The 20,575-nt window shown below is 36.4% G+C and overlaps 1 protein-coding gene across 6 annotated transcripts in view; it reads left to right on the top strand.

The window, feature by feature from the left end:
- The window catches only part of LOC18442711 (Regulator of chromosome condensation (RCC1) family protein), a 40,319-nt gene that overhangs the window by 5,015 nt on the left and 14,729 nt on the right, over positions 1–20,575 (top strand). For 5 of the 6 annotated variants that reach the window (XM_088846407.1, XM_088846406.1, XM_088846410.1 and 2 more), the window contains exon 4: positions 3,718–3,839. In XM_088846407.1, coding sequence (XP_088702533.1) covers positions 3,718–3,839 — 122 coding nt within the window. Of the gene's footprint in view, positions 1–3,717; positions 3,840–12,543; positions 12,666–20,575 lie in introns of those variants that run through there. The other variant, XM_088846411.1, reaches the window with a different exon arrangement.

Genomic DNA, 20,575 nt, shown 5'->3' with positions numbered 1-20,575 from the left:
CAAGGGCCAGTAAGAACACCCCTGCCATCGAGGCGGAGCACTGCCCCAGGGACCACTGTAGGGGGAGCATGAGAGGGGCATGGTGTCGAACCAGAATGGTGGGAGAAAGCAGGGAGGGCCAAAAAGAAAAGAGAAGAGTGTGAGAAGAGAAGAGTGAACGGCCTTCAATAAATAAGGTAGAGAGTGATTGGGGGAGAAAGAGAGTAAGGAAGAAGAAAAGGAGTAGAATTTTGGGAGAGAAAAGAGTAGTATAAATTTGGGTAGGGGGAGACAGAATGATAGAGGGAAATTAAAAGTGAGAAGGGGAGAAAGAGAGTAAGAAAGAAAAGGAGTAGATGTTATGGGAGAGAAGAGAACAAATATAAACATGGGTGAGAAAAGACAAAAGGATCGAGGGAATTGAAAGAGGACGAAGAGAGGTTACAGAGCATGAGGTTGGCGAAGACAGCGTGGTAGGGGGAAACGAGAAGGAAGTGGGAAGAAGAAATCAGAGGAGGGAAAAGAAGGGGGGTAGAGAGAGAAACTGATGACGATAGGGATAAACTCTACAACTTTTTTTTTTTTTCTTTTTCTTTTTGAAAATTGAAATTGATTCATCATCATCATCATCGTCAAAGATTTTTTTTAACTATTTGGGGTCGGCCACACGAATCTTGGTCCACCATATGCTCTATCAAGGGCCATACCCTCAATGAGATCATAAGTCTTCATATCTTTTCTCATTACTTCCAACTATGTTCTTTGAGGCCTACCCCTTTGCCCTTTTTATGTCTTCTTTGAACCAACTTGCACATCCTAACATGTGGTCTGTGTTGCATATGACAGCTCACCTAAGTCTATTTTCTCTCATTTTATCGTCAATTGGAGTCACACCTAAGTTTTGCCAAATATATTCATTTCGAATTCTATCCTTTCTTGTCTTGCCACTTATCCATTTCAACATCCTCATCTTAGCGACACTTATCGGATGGGTATGTTGTTTCTTGACCATCCAACATTCTATCTCGTAAAGCAAAACTAGTCTTATAATTGTTCCATAGGACTTCCCTTTCAACTTCATTGGTATGCGGCGATTACAAAAACTCCGGTTGCACATCTCTACTTTGCGAACCCAACTGTAATACTATGTGCGATATCTTCTTCAATCTTTCTATTTTTTTAGATTATCGACCCAAAATATCGAAAATGCACTTTTTTTGGTATTTCTTGGACGTCAATTTTACCTACTTCCTTGTCTCTATTCCTATTATTTGCAAAATTGTATTCCATACAGTTTACCTTAGTCTTGCTAATTTTTGAAGCCTTTAGATTCTAGAGCATCCCTAACTTTGTGTTGACGCCGTTTAGGGTCATCAATCAAAATTATGCCGTTTGTGAACAACATACACCATGATACCTCATCCCAAAACTAAAACAAAGCGATATGAGCTCAACCTTGGATTTAGGCCTATTGTCATTGAAAACTTACTCGTTTCTCCACTAGTTGTTCGCACACTAATTAGCACTCCTCGTACATATCTCTCACCAACTTGATATAGTATTTGGAGACTCCTTTTTTTTTCAGTACTCACGAAATTAAATATTGAGGTACTCTATCATAAGTTTTCTCTAGATCAATAAAGATTATGTGGAGGTCTTTTCCCTTTGCTCTGAACTTCTTAATCAATTGCTTAAATAGTAAAATAACTTCAATTGTTAACCTCCCTGTCATAAAACCGAATTGGAAAATTGAAACTGATTGTGTCTCTTAAATTGGTACTATATTCCCCAAGATGGACATTTTAAATTAAGAACATCAAAGGCCTTTGCTGATTTTGTTCAAGTGGAAGGTCCTAGAAGGGCAAGGGGAAGGCCCAAAAGGAAATGGATGGAGGTAGTGAGAAGTGATATGGTGACTTATAGTTTGATTGAGGGTAAGTCCCTTGATAGAGGGGAATGACAGAACATGATTTGTGTAGCCAACCCCAAATATTTGGAAAAATGCTCACATGGTGATGATGATGCCTACTACAAGAAAAGTTGCCAAGAAAACTATTATAATAGGATTGATTGCATTGAAGTCTCAAAAAAAAAAAACACGAAGAAAAAAAAAAGAAAAGAAAAGAAAGAAGATTGATTGTATTGCTTAATAGAAATACCCCTTCTTTTACCCAATTAGTCTTCTCTACATCTTGTGTGAGCTTCATATATGGTCATACAAGCGAGTCAAGGTGGTAGTTGCAGTGCTTACTTGTTTGGGACTGGTTCACTATTTGTTGATTGCAGTGTATTTTATAAAATTATGCTTGTCCTTTAAGAAGCTTTGTCCAGCAGGAAATAGTTTCTGGATGGCAGCAGTTGGAGATTGGAGAGGAAATAGAACTCCAAGCCTTGGAGGTTTAACTTTACATGGGGAAAAATCATTGTCACTTGGAGTTGGGTAGATGTATGGAGATCTGAACTCCCTCCTCTAAATATATTGTGAAGCTCTCAGAAAATTGACACATCGCATTTGCTCTCAATCTTTTGACTACTTTATCAATAGCAATAATATTCTTTGTTTGTCAACATAGCCTTCAAATATGAACTTTTAGGAAAAGCTTTCATAACCTTTGACGCCGGAGATACTGCAATTGTCATACCAATAATTGACTTACAAACATTATGCTAGAATGAATAAAATTCCATTAGCTCCAGGAGAGAGCGCCTTTGGATCACCCATAAGCATGCATAAGAATGGTTCGGAAATAGTATACATAAAAATGAGGAATAAGCAGTCCGATTAACTTCTGATAAGCCTATATGATATGCAATTTCTCATGCAATTCAATATCTTGGTATGTAATTCAAAATCCTAATGGTATGCGTTTTTTCCCACGCTCTACTGGCATCCTTCACTGTGAATTTCATTTGCCTTTGCTCCATATAGTGCCAATTCTATGTAACATTTTTATGTTGAACCTTTTTAAGGCAACTCAAACTTACTAATCTTTAAGGTGTGGAATAAGCCCACCATGATGCTAGTGGATTCATCTCCTTTCACAAGTGTATCCCTCTTGCTCCCATTACATGTGTAATTTGGTCTAGGATATGATAGCTCAGCTAGTAATTGAGAAAATCAATTCCCAATATCTCTTCCATTATCGTTTTCTGGCTACATTGTTGAATTTTAACCTAGGTTTACTGTATATGTCAACTGTTTTGCTGCAAGACCTTGTATTTCTGCAGTTTTTATCCAAGTTTCTTCTGCTTGATCTAAATCATTTTGTAACTCCATCTTATGGATTTGCCTGAGAGTGAGTCCTGAAGCAGGTGCTGAATAGACTGAGACCCACCCTAATAGACCTCACCCAACGGCCCATCTATTAATTTGATTGTTATAGACACTTGCTGCAATCTATTTTTGATAGTCATATGAATCTTAGTATACTTTCTCAAATTAAAATCATTGTAGTGACCACATCTCAAAAGTGTATCTTCACAAATAAAATCTTAAAAGAATTTCATATGGTACATTTTCATACTGATTGTTTTATGATTTTTTCCTGAACTTCAAATTATGTTTCCTTGAGATGGGAACTTTGTCAATGAATTATTTTGGTCATGTGTCCTTTGGGAAGGCATCTGGCAAGGACAGCTCGGTGGCAGGTTGTTTAGGATGCATAATGATATATATGTGAGTGTGTTGTCTGTTTGTATGCACACAAGCATGTATTGATCAATATTTGTTGGACGCAGGCATAAAATTGTTAAGGCTGGAGCTGGTAGGAATCATACTCTTGTTGTTACAAGTGATGGACATTCCTTTGCATTTGGTGAAAACAAGCATGGTCAGCTGGGTTCGGGTTCTGCGAGGAATGGTAAGCCGACAATTGGGCCAATGAGGTCTGATGAAACTCTTTTTCTGCTTGTTCTTCCGAGATCTTTCTTTCTTGCAGACATCTGCTGTTTATTTGCATGATTTCTTAGCCGATAGAGCTCTCGGTTTGTGCTTAATTTGCTTTTGTGTAATTTTCTATGTTATGAAAACACTTATCGTGGAAGATTTTGGTTTTAGGAAGATGACAAATCGTCCTTTTTCAGAAAAAAAATAAAAATAAAAGGTAGTTTAGGTGTTCCTTGGCTACTGAATTCCTATAAGCATGTCATGAATATTGTTATTGAGTGGCTACAACCTGCTGGAGTGGTCATTTGGAAAGTTAAACTTCCATGCGGGGATTTGTTCTTCCTGCATTGTCAGAATACTATCAGGTTATTTTTCTCCAGCTAGTGTGGCATTATAGTTCAAATGTGTATGCTCATGCTCATTGGATTACAGAAATGAAGTCAATATAGTACAGGCAAACTGTGATTGTCTGCATTTCCTCTTTAAAACTCGTGCGTTCCATCTTGAGAATGCTATACAAAATTGGCCTCTTACAATCCTTTACCTAATCTATGCCTGATAAAATTCTGCACGCATTTTTGGAACTTCTGTTACCTCCTTGTTCTGTACCTCACTAGCCTAAATACTACATTTGTGATTGCTCCTCTTAGAATAAGCAATGGTGTGGATTAAGTTCAGTCTTTGTGTCTTCAACACAATTAACCTCACTCTAGACAGTGAGTTCTTTATGCACAAAATCTTGATTCTCTGTGACTCTCACCTTATGTCTCTTGTCCTCACTTAGAATAAGCAATTCTTTCTGTCTACATACGATAGTTTAAAAGGGTAAATTCTTATGCTCTCCTATTCTGGTAAAGTATTTTGGTTCTGCTCTTTTTGATCTTCTAAAGTTATTTTTCCGTATTTGCTTTGACCTCCCAAATATTCGTCCTTGAACATTTTCCCATGGCTAGCTGCCCATCCCCCTATCTTCTTTTTGTCCTGCCAAACCATAGGCCATCGGGTTACTCCGAACATATATGGCTGTGTTTTTTGGAAAGTAATCTTTCAATCTTACTTTTGTACTTTGATTCTATCTATAGCAAGGTGTGGGGCTAATCCTGTTGGCAGCAAGCTTCCATACCTGATCGATCTTATTGATGTCCGCTATTTAAACATGTCTCTGAGTTTGAAAGTGAAGTTTGCTTAAAGACCTCAATAATTTGATAATTCATATTAATTGCTTCCCAGAAATTCTTCCAATAACCATCTCAGAATTTTCTAGTGCATTAATTATATTAGCATGAAATGTTATCAGTGAACTGGAATAGTTTTGTACGTTTATCTATAGAATTCTATATCTGTGTGGTTCGATAACTTTTTAATTTGGATGATTGACATGACTGGCGCAACTTCCTGTGTTTCCCTTAGGTTTCACTTTGTGCTCCCATCTGTAAGCACTTTCCACAATGGCTGGTCCGCTGTGTAATCGCTAATCGACAAAAACCTTGAGATTGCATACCTAACCGCTCAACCAATATCCCAATCTTGATCCACTTCAACTTACCGCTTCACTCGCTCAGGTTTTTAATATTAATAAATGGAACGTATCAGTTTTATTGAGCACCGATTCCTCGAGTCCTGATGAGAAGCGCTCCTGATTTGACTTTTTATGAGTTGCGAATGATCATAACCTGAGACATGATTGAGACTCATGAATTTTTGTCTTCTTGATGTTGAACCTAGTTGATTAATGTCCATACTGTAGATTTCTGTCAATCTTAGAAGGCATTGTGATATTTCTACAAATTTTTTTCTTTAAATGCTTCCCAAATTGTTCAATGTTCTTGATTTCTTTAGGAAGGATACTAACATTTCGATTGTTGATTGACGGTTATATCTATTTGGAGTTTGCCTTGGTTTGGAATCTCAGGTTCGGGTTGCATATCTTAATGTTGGAAAGTTATGTTTTTCGTTATGGTAAATCTCTTTGATGGTTGTATACTCCCTTGCTTTGAGGAAGCATTCATGTTATTCAGGATATGACATGATAAGCAGTTGCACACTTCTAAAACATGTTTGTAGTTGTTTTATTTGTTATTTGCAACATATGTAATTTGTGGTGTAATTTGGTATTTATCAAACGAACCAAGACCAACACCACAGTCCTAATTGTATATGTTGATGACATTGTGGTAACTGGTAAGTGTCTTAAGGAAGTTCAGCTACTTAAGGGTTTTCTGGTGAGAGAATTTGAAATCAAAGATCTAGGTCCGCTGAAGTTCTCTCTTGGAAGTGAAGTAGTCAAGTCGAAAAGGGGAATTTTCACCTTTCAAAGCAAGTATATACTGGATCTCCATAAGGAAACTGGAAAGCTTAGGGCTAAGCCAGCTGACATACTTGTAGAACAAAATTACAAGCTTGATGATCATAAGGGTGAAGCTCTCAAGGATGGGGGTATGTTTAAAAATTAGTGGGTCGACTAATATATCTTTCACTTAGGTGTGGGTATGTTTAAAAATTTAGTGGGTCAACTAATATATCTTTCACTTAGATGCCAGGTGTTTCATATGCTTTGACCTTGATTAGTTAATTTATTCATTCTTCACAAACTAGACACCTTGAGGATGTTGCTAGAGTGCTCAGGTATCTAAAATCATTACCAAGGAGAGGATTGCTATTTGCTAGTTTTGGGCACTTATGGTTTGGAACCTATACAGATGCAAACTACGTTGGTTATGTTATGGACCGAAGATAGACATCAGGGTATTGTTGGAGGGAACCTTGTAACTTCGAGGAGTAAAAAGCAGTTAGGTTATAGCATGATCAAGTGCAGAAGTTGAGTATAGATCCATGGCTCGTGGTGCATATGAATTGCTCTGGCTAAATATCCTTTTACAAGAACTTGGTTTTTCCTTGCAACAATCAATGTCCTTGTATTGTGACAAGAAGGCAGTGATCAATATAGCTCATAATCATAGTTTTAAAAAGCGGACCACCTAGCATTTAGGCGGCTGCCTAGGCAGTCCAAAAGGCTTGGGCCCATCGCCTAGGCTTAGGCTGCCAAACTAGGCGGATATCCTTGGGTGTCCGTCTAGGCGTTCGGGAACCCGCCTAGGTGCCTGCCTAAACCCGCCTAGGTGCCCTCCCAAGGACGAAAATGCACACACACAATGTTCTTGAAGATTATCCTTAAGGATATTTTTGGGTCATTTTTTAATACAAAGGGGCAAAATTGTGGGTTTTAGGTTCATTTGAAATCTAAAACCCATTAGAGGCTATTTTAGAGCAAGAAAACTAACCAAAAAAAAAAAAAAAAATCTATTAGGCCGCTCAAGGTTTGGGCGTTGGGTGGCCTGGACACCACCACTCCCAGACTGTCTAGGTGCCGCCTAGCACTTTTTGAAACACTGCTCATAATTCAGTTTAGCATGATAGTGCCAAGCATATAGAAGCTGATCAACATTTTATTCTAGGAAGGGTTGCTACCCAGGGAATTCATCTATCATATGTTAAAATAGAAGACCACCTTGCAGACATTCTTATCAAAGCTGTGGGGAAACCACGACTGCAAATGATTTTAAGCAAGCTGGGCATGGCATATATCTATGCACCAGCTTGAGGGGAGTGTTGTGAATAATTTGATACAAATTTATATCTTCGTGTATTCAAGTCCTTGAGGACTTATTTTTCTTTTCCTTACTCAATGAATGAAAATTTGGCCTCCTTGCCACCTAGGCAGCCATTTTCTCAATCCGCCAAGGTGTTGGGGTTTGGGTGGGCATGACTAAGGCAAGTGCTTAGGCGGGCTCAAGGCAGTTATGGGCACCTACCTAATACTACCCCTTAAAAAAATAAATCCAAATAAAAATTAGGCATGTGTATTGCCCTTCTCTCTCTCTCTCTCGGATGTATGTGCTCTCTCTACATCCGAGGAGAAGAAGAAGATAGACTCCAATTGTTTGATATACTCCCTCTCTCTATCTCTCTCACACATAAAGATAGATATGGACCCTTGATGTAAGAAGAAGAAAACGAAGAAGATGACCTCCAAGTGTTCAACGTGAGGTCCCTCTCTGTCACAAACTCTTTCTCTCTCGATCGACATATTAGAAGAAGAAAAAGAACATCCTCCAAGTGTTCAAGACCTCTCTCTCAAAAATACGAATCCAAAAGAAAAAAAAGAAAGGAGAATCTTCAAGAATTTCATGCGAGGCTTCACACATATGCACACTTGCACACACACACACACAAAAACTAAACACATACACACACATGTTGCCACCACCCCAATCCCTTGCAAGGATCTGCGCCCTTTGCCCAACCCATCTGCCTTTGTGTCTGGGCGCCTACCTAGGTGGCTCAAACCAATGACTGCCTAGGCGGTCGCATCTGCCTAAGCGGCCGTATCCGCCTTTTTGAACCTTGCCCTTACTAAAGGGGTAGTTTTGTACTTTATACTGTTATATGAGTGGGGCATGGGGGTCATTGAGACCAACATTCCGTAACTCGCCCAAGTCCTGTAACTCACCTTGTGGGTGAGGCTGAATAGGGGCGAGTTCCATGACCACTCTCCCCACCCATATAAACCTCTTAAAAAATATAAAATAATAAAACCACAAAGAAAGCGAAACTCCACTATATTAGTTAGAATTAAGTTTTTTCTAATAGTTTTGATGGTTTTTAAGATGATTTAGGAACATTCATATTTTTCCCTTTTTTAAATTTTTTTTTTGAAATGTTCAAATTCTAAATCAAAATATTCAATAACCCATCTTTTATAGATTTTTTTTATCTTTTTAGTCTTCTAATAGTTCCTATTACCTCTTTTAGTTTTTTTCTTATTTGAACTTTTTCTTTAATTTCTTTCACCCTTTTTTCAGTATTTTGTGTTGTATGTAGCTTGGCCAAATTCAAGTGGACTCAGTAGAGTTACTTAGTTCTGCGAAGGCTCGAGTACTTTGGCCAAGTCGATTTCCAAAACATTGATTGAGACACCACTATGGCCCTACTCTTCTCTCTTCCTCCTTGCGTGATTCTCTCTCTCTCTCTCTAACTTTCTCTCCCATCCTAGATCTGTATTTCTCTTATACTTTTTGATTTCTTACATGTTGAAGTTGTTTATTTTAACTATTAGTCTATTAGAGGGGAGATTAGGGCATATCTGAATAGCCAAAAAAATAAAATGAAACAGAAAAAAATTAGACAAAATGAATTGATTGATAAAGTTCAAGTATTTGATGACGATAAAGAAGATCCATCGGGAGTTGGAAGCGTGAATAGGTTTATAAGAGAGAGTTATAATACTGGTGCTGATGTTGGGGGGGGAAAGGACCTCTCCCTAAGGGGCCAATGGTTGCTTTTGCACCCCTAACCCCAAGGTTGTGGTTGAGGAAATGAGGAAAAATAGAAAAGAAACCACACTTGGATATAGATACAAGAAAGAAGAGAATAGTAGGGCTTATAGATATATTGCTAAGTGGTTTTTACCAAGTGGATATTCTTTTCAATGTAGTGTGCTTTGGTAGCTCCAACGTTATGGTCGAGGCAATTTGGTAAATTTTGCCCATGGCTGAAACCCCACACCTTACATGAGCTCACAATGCCCCTTTTGATGGATGCTGCAAATTAAGTGAAGAAAATCTTGAGTTTTGAGAGAAGAGGATGGGAGAAGTATGGGATGACCCTCATGAGTGATGGTTGGTCTGATGGAAGCTCTTAGGCATTTATTAATTTTGGGTCAATTGTCCCTTAGCAACTTTCTCTTTTTTCTTTTATGAAGTCTATTGATGCATCCACCAAGTCACATGATGCAACTTGTGTGTGTTGATGGATGATATTGTAGAGTTTGTAGGGGAAGAGCATGTGGTACAAATTGTTACCGACATTTGTGTCACCATTTTGCAGTTGACAAGCTTTTGACTTCGAAGAGGAGATGTATGTTTTGGACTCCTTGTGGAGCTCACTCTCTTGATGTCATGCTTGATAACATAAGGGAAACATCCTAGGTTAAAGGGGCAATTCCAAATGCTAAGTTTGTTACTGGTTTCATCTATAGACATATCCTAGTCGTAAGCATGTTGAGGGAGTTTGCAGTGAAGAGAGATAGTGAGAGCATGAGTGATTAGATTTGCCATAATTAGATTTGCCATATCTATTCTTACTCTTCAAAGCCTATGCAAGCAAAACATATGCTCTAAGGACCAGGTTCACCTTAGAAAGTGGAACACAAGTAAGTGGTCAAAGTATCATGTGGGGAAACATCAGAGCAACTATTGTTTAATGCATCTTTTTGGATCCATTTCTACTATGCATTGAATGTTTCCTGCCCTTTGGTGAAAGTGCTTCGATTGGTTGATGGTGAAGCAAAGCCTGCCATGTGCTACATGCATGAGATGATGGTTGGGGCAAAGAAATGTTCTACATTGTTTTGAGGAATGATAAAACCAAATACAAGTCTATAGTTCAAATTGTGGATAGGAGATGGGATAAACAATTTTACTAGCCTCTTCATGCCCCTGATTCCTTTTGAGTAAATTTCTTCACTTTAAGCACCCATCCATTGAATCGGATTTTATAATAAATGGAGGGTTCTATACTAGTGAGGTTGATCATTAACCTAGCTATGCAATATGAGATCCAAAGAAATAAGTTAATCAAGTTTAGTTGTGCATTGGAAAACTTTGGTCGAGACATTGCTATTTCGAACAGGGATACTGCCCAACCAAGTAACTGAACTGTGTTCAATTTTTATTTTTTCTTCTTTATTTTGTTTTACTTGTATAATGGTATACTTGTAGTTAATAAATATCTAAAATAGTATGCATTTGAGTGGTCGACATCATAACATCTCACTATTTGAGTGTTGAGCCCAACATGTGAGTGTTGAGCGCATTTGAGCATGTAAGTCTTTATTTGCTTTGTTTTCAAAATTTTAAAATCTATGTTGGAGAAAATAGAAATCTATTTGGCAGTAATTTACGTATCATATTAATTTAAATTTGGGGCCCCGCCCACCTGCCTCAATGCTCTTGGCTGAAAGCAGACAAAAGCCCCTTGGCCAAGGGCAAAATTGACAAACCCCCCCTCACCCACACACATAAAGAAGGAAAACACCTAAAAATTTGTGTTTTTGAGAATTTTTTGAAAATGAAGAAAATTTTTGAAGTTTTTTATTGCTTGCAAAATCGCAAGTTAATCTGCATGTTACTTTTGTAGTTGCAAAAGAGGACTTTTGGCAACCAAATGTCACTGATTTGAGCTAGTATGGATTTGATTCTTGTAGGTTAGTGTATTGCAATATTTGAATTAGGGTTTGGTTATTTTTTTGTCTAAAATGGGCAATGATTTGTTTTCTTTCCCTTTTGTGTTTTGTTTTTGTGATTTTTTTTTAAATGTTTGGCTTTGGATTTTCTCCCCTATTCAAGAGTAGGTTTTGGTTCGAGTTTTTTGGAATTCTTTTTCGATTGGGAAGCCCAATTTGAGGAAAAAACCATTAACCTCAAACCAAATGGATACTATTTCGTGAGTTCTCTTTTTTTTGATATGGGCATATGACATTTGAAATAGCATAACACATCAACACACAAAACCCTTGAAATTGATATATATATATATATATATATATATATATATATATATGGTTCATTTGGGAGGTTTCAGGATCCAATCTAAGGCCTAAACCCCCTTAATTTCTGTTTGGCTGTGTAGTTTTCTATGCGCCGTCAGCAGTCTAGGCGGCCAGGTCCCCTGGCCACCTAGGCGTTTGCTTCCGAATTTTTCAATGTAGTGTGATGATGCTGCCTTTACATACTTGGCTTCAGACGTGGGAGATGCACATGCACATGAGTCTTCGTATGTCTTGTCTGATTTAAAGTTTAGAGCTGAAACTTGGGAGACTTGAGAGTTGATTATCTTTTTTGTTATATGTCGTAAACTTTTGGTCTTTGCCTATTTGGAGCTTAAACTTTGCAGCTTGGTTGTTTATATAATATGTATTTGTAATTGTAAACTTTGAAGTACTTTTTGTCATCAGATGTATGTCGTGACAATTTGGCATCCTGGGTTTAGTTTTTTTTATATTTAATTTAGTGAATGAGGTAAGTTATTACGTTTGCATGTTAATTATTGTAGACATTTAGATTTTTATAGATTATAGAACAAATTGTGTCATTCTTTATGATGTCTGCTACTCATAAATCACACATTTTTGTTTTTTATGCATTTTTTTTATAATTTTATTATTTAATATTATGTTTTAATTTATTGGCCACATTGGAGGTTATGTGCATGCATTAGGATAGCATTGCTCCATTAGACACCATTCTTTTCATTCTAAATACTACGTTTTGTTTTTTTTTTGGTGGGTAGTTCAGTGGTAGGCATGGAACTTGAGATGTAGCACTACTAAATGTCAGTTGCTAGCAACTCATTCCCAAGCCCAGTTCCTAATACTATGTCCTTCTCATTGATGATTACAGGAGGTTCACATGGATCTTTTTCTAAAACAAAAATTTGATGTATTTGGTGTCTTTATTAAATTCCTTTTTGTTATTATGTCATAATTTAAATGCCGCATTGCTCAGTTCCGAAGTGATGGACGAGGTGAGTACATTATCTAGTAAATTCAGAAACTTCTTGTCCAACAATGGAATTGTGCAGTGCTTCTTCTCATATGCCACAACGAAATGGTTTGGCAGAAAGAAAGGAGAAACACAAAAGGGAGGCAACTCTATGTATGATGCATGCCAGTGGAGTTCCCAACTTTGAGTGGAGTGAGGCAGTGATGTTATTACTCGATTGCCCTTTGTGAACGCTAGTGGTAAGGCACCATACTCTATTCTTCAGAAGACATAATGCTACAAGTTTTTGAATGCTATTGTTATCTTCATGTGGATGGATGTCAAAGGGTCAAGTTGATGCCAAAAGCTGAAATGTGTGTTCATCGGCTATATATAACAAAGGAAATCAATGTTGTTTTACAAGTACCAAAAGAATGCTGTTCTCACGGCATGTGACCTTCAACGAAAATCAAATGTATTCTCTTCCTAAGCCTCCTGAAATTCAAGAAGAAGACGCTTGTGTCTCTACCCAAAACCCTAAAATTGATTTTACTTCATTCATTAATGTCAAGAAATGTGATTTGAACTTTTACATGAAGAAGAAGAAAATAGAGGGAGCAACCCATAGATGACAAAACATGAAGGGCGTGGCACAAAATTGATAGTCTACCAAAGAAGAAAAGAAAGGGAGCAGCTCATAGATGACAAAACTGTGCATAGAAATTTGCATGAAGTAGACACTATTGAGAAAGAAACTGATATATCTCTTTGCACCTTAGAGAAATCAAATTAAGAGTGCAACCCCTTGCAATCCATCGATATAGGAGATGAAAATGAAATCAGGCGATTAGACTGCACTAGGCATCCAATGGAAAGGTCGGGAAGGTACGACTCTCTTCCTATTAAACGTCAAACTTTCTTGATAGAAATTCTAAAAGATCCAGTTTCATTTGAAACTTTAGTGAATAATTTGAGATTGGTAATGAATAATTGAAGATATCCAAGCATTCCATAGATGTCAATCGTAGATGTTAGTCCTAAGGCCCAAAGGAAAGAATATTGTGGGGGTGTAAAAAGTAAAGTATAAGGAGGATGGTTCAATTGAATTATTCAAAGCAAGGTGATTTGCAAAGGGATTGAATCAAGAATATGAACTAGGTTAAGATGAAACATTCAGTCCCTTGTTGGAAATGGGCACTATTAAAATTACGTTCTCTCTTTCACTAGTTCATGTGTAAGAGATGTTCCAGATGGATGTTAGGATATGTTTCTCCACGGGCGCCTTAAAGAAGTATACAAGGAGCAGCCAATGGGATATAGTGAAAGAGATCAAAACTCAGTTGTGTGCGAATTAAATCGTGTGATATGGGTTAAAACAGATGTCACAAGTTTGTTCAATAGTTTTTGTAAGGTGATAAGGTAGTAGGGATTTTAGAGAAGTCTAGTGGATCACTCCTTGCTCATTCAACATGATGGAAGAGATACCACTATTCCATTACTTTATGTTTGTTGGATGCAAATTTATTATAAAGATATAGAAGTTAGAAATACAAATTTATTATAAAGATATAGAAGTTAGAAATACAAATTTATTATTTACAAACAAATTAAAATAACCATTATTTTATGCGAAAATAGTATTTTGTATAATATATGTTGAACATTTTCCACATTGTGGTGGTTGAATCATTTATAATTCCTATATCTATTATGTTGCAAGTTTGAATCTAGCATAACACGAATTTAAATTTTAAAATATAAGCCATAATTATAATCTATATATAATTTTAAAAATATAAGACATATATATATTATTGGTTATTCTAGATCACACCATACTAATGGTGAACTTAGAATTTAGTACTCTATTTTTTTTTTAATCATAAATTACCCTTGCATGGTCAAAAATGACTTCTGACCGTAAATATTTCATATAATTTGGAAAGGGTATTTTGGTCTTTAAAAAACCCCTCCAAAACTTAATTTCAAATTAAAAAAGATTCATTTGACTTTTTGAATGATGATTGGACTTTTAATATAATTTAGAATAACAAAAATGTCCTGAAAATTATCAAGTAAGACATTTTTAATGCAATATTTTACATTTGTAAGGGCATTTGATGTCAAAAGTTTGGAGTACTAAGATCTAGGTTCACTATTAGTATGGTATGTTCCAAAATAACTTTATATATATATATATATATATATATATATATATATATATATATATATATATATATATATATATATATATATATATATATATATATATATATATTCTTGCTCCCATTGGACCATTTGTGTCTATATGCATTGGGATCTTGATTCATGGATCTCAAGAAATAAGAGGATCAACCCATTTCTTCTTCTGGCTCTTTTTCAAATTCGATAAATGTTAGTTGATCATATATTTTATTATAGTTATATGATTCAGAGTATCATTTCCTATTAGATCCCTTTGAATTCCATATTTGAAGTTGCGATTAGATCTATTCATTAAAAATAATCTCTTCGATACATTTCTTATGTACCCGTAGGTGCTATATTGAATTTGAATCAGATTTCAGATCAATCTATATTGATTGATTTCCTTCATTATGTTGTGGCTAGCGAGTACCACTATTTTTGGATCTTCCAAACCATTCATGTAGGAGATCCGGATCGATTTTGTTCTAATCCTTTGATAAAAAGATTCATTCTCTTTATAAAAAAAATGAGGTAGAACCAATAAAGATTTATTTTCAAATTCACCTTTGGAAAAAGATGTTGTGTGCCCAGGTGCGTACTGCTACAGTAAACGCCCACGGTTCAGATTGGATTTGAGCTGATCTGAGGATCACGGATGTTTGATAATGTTTGAATTTTAATTTTTTTCTACAAATCCAAATCACTTGAAATTTTAGGCGCATGTTCTTCAAATATAGGCGAATCTACAAAAAATGTCAAATTTATTTTTACATAAACTAAATTGACCAAAATACCCTCAAAAAGTTTCGGGCAGTATTTTGATCATTTTTTTTGAAAATTATTATTTTTTATATATTTTTATTAGGTGCACCTTGATGAGAAGAACATATGCCTAAAATTCAAGTGATTTGGATTTGTAGAAAAAAATTAAAATTTAAACAGTATCGAACATCCATGAGCATCAGATCGGCCACAGAATGGCCTAGATTCAATCTTGGCCATTTGTGTATGCGCGTATAGCAGTGACTCACTATACATATATATATATATATATATATATATATATATATAAGATAGGGAAAGGCTGGTGTGAGTCCACTAGCTCTTCGAAGAGTGTGAGCCCAACGGCTTAGATTGAATTTGGGTCGATCTGATAGACGCGACTGTATTTTGTATTTGAATTTGAATTTTTTTTTTACAAATCCAAATCGCATGAAATTTTAGACAACCATTCTTTTCTTCAAGGCGCACCTACTAAAAATATTATAAAAATAATTTGAAAATATTAATTGACCAAAATACCCCTAGAAAGTTTCAGGGGTATTTTGGTCAATTTATTTTTTTAAAAATAGTTTTTGATATTTTTGTTGGATTCTCCTATTTTAAAGAATATACACTCAAATTTTCAAGTGATTTGGATGTATAAAAAATTTCAAAGTTACAGTATGAAATGTAATCGTGATCATTGAATCAGCCCATATTCAATCTGGGCCGTTGGGCTCACACTGGTCTATGAGCTAGTGGGCTCACGCCATCCTTTCCCATATATATGCATAAGGTTGCAACCTTAAACAATCCAATTAAGGCGCACATCTAAATTTTATCATAAATGTATTTTTGATATCAAAATTGTTTAGATTGGCTTGAGAATCTATTTTCATCTGTAATTATAAAATTTTAAACGTTGAAAATGGTTGAAATCAAGTAGATCTATAAACACATAAAAATCTTGAAAATAGACGGTCTAGATAATGTGTTGCAGGATACACTATTTCGTGGACTCGAAATCTCTATTTCTTTTCATATTCATACATTTCGATACCGAGATGATCAAATACCACATCCAAACTACGTTTTATGATCTATTCTTAAGGTGCATATTTATTTCTACATTTTAAGGCTGCAACCTTATATTACCAAAGGGTAGGGGCCCAAATCCCCAATGACTTAGCACTTTTTACTTACCCAAAAAAAAAGCTTATATTAACTTTTTCCATATATATATATATATATATATATATATATATATATATATATATATATATATGGGATTGTCTACGAAGAGACCATTTGTTTTTTGCACATGGATGTCACAATCATTTCTGTCCCTTAGATTTTAAAATGAGTGGTTATAAGAGTGTCATTGAATAGACACCAAATTCTAAAAAAAAAAATTCTCGGATTTTGTGACTCACTCCAAGCCATCCAATTTGACATCTAATGAGTGGAAATCATTGTGACCTCCATGTACAAAAGATAAATGGTGTCTTTGTAGACAACCCCTATATATATATATATATATATATATGAAAAGTATATTATGAGACCAATTTACCTTTGGTACATTGGTCTAGATAACGTTTTACAATATGCACTATTATTGGACTTGGAGTTCTTATTTTTCTTCATGTCCATACATCTCGAGGTCGAGATGATCAATTCAATTTGAGGGTTTTCCAAGAACACTCTTCTATAGGATTTTTGAGGTGCACCTTACCTCTATAGTACAAAGTTGTAACCTTGTATAAACTTTTTGTTTTTCTATTTAATCAATGTACAATAACCTAATGCATTCCCGTTGAGCTTGCAACTAATAAATGCGTTGGCAAGTACCATGACCAAAACTAATAAATGCATTGTCAAGTGGCACGAGTAATAAATGCAGTTTACACTTTTCACCCAACAAAATAATATATATCTCCTCAGTCCTCATATTAACGTAGTTGTATTTGGTGGGACGGTGAAACTTTTAGATCCTTATCAAAATATGTGGGATTGAACTCCACCAAAGATGAGACCTTTCATCTAATACAAAAAAAAAAAGGCAATACCTCGTGTCCATAGATCTGACACATTTGATGTATGTGGCAACACGGAGTGTCTTTGAAGCAAAGCACATGACACATACGGATGGAGTGTCAAACCTGTGTTGACACGCGATAAGAAAGAATAGAAGTGTTTGTGTAACATTGCTAAGGTGGCGTCACCTAGGTGGGTGGTCATCTCAATTCGGCTGCCTAGGCGACATCTCGATACGACCAATGAACGAAAATTTGGCCGCCTTGTCACTTAGGCGGCCTGGTCGACAAACTGCCTAGGCGTAGTGTAGGCGGTGGGCAGGCATGCCTAGGCAGTCAAGGCGGGCTCCCACATAGTGCCATTCCTTAAATAAATAATAAAAGAAAAGTTCAAATTTATCCAAATAAAAATAAGGCCTGGTATTGCCCTTCTCTCTCTCTCTCTGTCTTTCTTTTGAGAACACGTGCTCTCTCTACATATGAGAAGAAGACGAGATGGACTCCAAATGTTCGATGCGCAGCCTGTCTCTCTCTCTCTCTCTCTCACACACACACAAAGATACACATGGACCCATATGCTCTCGCTTTACATGTAAGAAGAAGAAATAGAAGAAGATGACCTCCAAGTCTTTGATGCGAGGTTCCTCTCTCTCATAGTCTCTCTCTCTCTCTCTCTCTCCGTATCCTCCAAGTGTTCGAGACCTCTCTCTCACAAATACAAGTCAAAAAGAAAAGTAAGAAAAAATAGGATGATCTTTAAGAATTTTATGCGAGACCATGTACACATAGATGTGGGCATGCACACACACACATTCACAAAACACACACACACAACACAACATATAGCCCCCACCCCAACCCCTTTCGTTAAGGTCGCCTTTGTGTTTGGGAGCTCACTTAGGTGGCCTCTTCTGCCTTTTTTAACATTGGGTACAACTTGGTCAAGGGCAGGAAAAGGCTCTGGACCGGGGCCGAAAAGTTCTTATTTCCCCCGAAAAAGGGGGGATAGGGTTTTGGGAGGGCATTCTATCCCCCCAAACCCCTTTGCACCAAGTGCCACCCAAAAAAGGAAAAAAAAAAAATCAAGCGAAAGCAGCCTTAAAAAATAAAAAAATATTCAAGTCTTATAAAAATCGTGAAGGGCTTAAAGCCCTTCTGTGTTGTTCACATGCTCACATGCTCTCTCTCTACATATGAGAAGAAGAAGAAGAAGAAGAAAAAGAAGATGGCCCAACAAGTGTTCGATGTGGGGCCTCTCTCTCTCACACATACACGACACATACATGGACCCATATGCTCCCATTTTACATATAAGAAAAAGAAGATGGTCGCCTGCAAGTGTTCGATGTGAGACTTCTCGCTTACACATACAGGCCCATATGCTTTCTCTTATGTGTGTGTGTGTGTGTAAATACATGGTTCAGTCATGTATTTACTCTTCCTTTTAACATTTATTTTTCTGGATTTTATATTAAATCTTGCAGATCAGAGAAGCATGATAGATGACCTTGTCTTTGTCATAGATGCCTACTCATGTTTTGTCATAGCTATTTCTTTCTATTTGTTATAAATGTCTCATATATATATATATATATATATATATATATATATATATATATATATATATATATATATATATTTAAGTGAGGCTTCAATGGGTGATAAGATGAAGGAAAGTAGACTTAGGTGGGTTGTTCATGAGCAACATGGACCTAATGCAGCGCCGGTGAGGAGGTGTGATTTGGTTCAAGTGGAAGCCCTAAAAGGGCAAGGGGAAGACCCAAAAGGACATGGATATAAGTAGTAAAAAAAATATGGTGACTTTTGGTCTTACTGTGGGCATGATCCGTGAAGAATGGAGGATTAGGATTCATGGAGCCGACCATATATATTATATACAAGAGAGAGAGCATACTTAAGTCTTGATTTATGTATGTCCAGTCATGTAGGGCACTGGCTATTCCTTGGAATACATCAATGACAAGGTATATTATACTCACAAGTATACATCAGATTCGGATCTAAATAGTGTACGTTGGATTCGTGTTGGATTTGGGTCCGAACCAGATCCTAGATCTCAATCGTATATATCGGATATGGATATGGATTACTCTATATACTGCTACTTAAAAAAATTGTATATATAAAATAAAAATTTATTAGTAAAAAAACCGTTTTGGATATGGATGTGGATTTGGATTTGGGTCGGATCCAGATCAGATACACTTGCACTTGGATCCGATCGGGATTTCAATTCGGACCTGACTTTTGGGTCAGGATCCGGATTTCGGATCCAAATTTTGGGTCCATACCCGGATCCGAATAGGGTTCGAAATCCCCATTTTGAATCCGGATCAGGTCAATTCTCACCCCTAGGCAGCTGTGACTTCCCACATAACTTGGGTCACTTCTCAAGTCACATGTATAAGGAGTCTTGCCGTGGTTGTCAGTCTTGAATTACGCAATAGCTTTTATATAGTGATAATCAATGTGCCATAGTTATTTTCATGAATACAGTGCTTCATGGAACGAACACTTAAATGGATCCACACTCTGTAAGATAGAAAAGTGAAGACAGAAATATTTACAAAATTTGTTGGGACCAGTGAACAGGTTGGTAAATGTTTACAAAAGGGCTGACCAAGTAGAGATATAAGGTTCTAAAAGACAAGCTGTTCATGATTGTTGTCGGTGTGTGGCTGAAGAGTGTATTCAAGATATGGCATGATAAGCAATTACACTTGTAAGAACATGTTCATATTGGTATGTTATTCACATGTCCAATATGTATGTACTAACATAGGGCATGCTTGTAATTCTTTATTGTACATGTATATAAAAAATGTAGGGCATACTTGTAATTCTTTATTGGACATGTTGTATATAAAAAATGTGGATGTCCAAATCCTAAAGAACATTGGACAATCCATTGCAGTCATCTCTTCTCCTCACTTTTACTTGTGCATTTTTCTCTCTCTTGAATAGTTTACACAGGATGGTCTTAAAAAATTCTTAGCGCTGCAGAATGTAGTTGTACTATTTTTGAAGTCTGTATTTTGCCATTTCCTAACTGCCTTTATTCGTAATTTTCTATCTCAATTGTGTTGTTAATCATCGAGTCAGCTGAATATGGAAAAGAGTAAATATATCATGCGGTTGCGTCAGTTATGTTCTACTCTATATTT

This window comes from Amborella trichopoda, chromosome 9, assembly GCF_054954075.1.
Source record: "Amborella trichopoda isolate Santa Cruz 75 chromosome 9, AtrichopodaSantaCruz75HAP2 v2.0, whole genome shotgun sequence".
In the NCBI taxonomy this organism is placed as follows: Eukaryota; Viridiplantae; Streptophyta; class Magnoliopsida; order Amborellales; family Amborellaceae; genus Amborella; species Amborella trichopoda.
The sequence above is the reverse complement of the archived record's forward strand: the minus strand, read 5'-3'. Positions and strand labels throughout refer to the sequence as shown.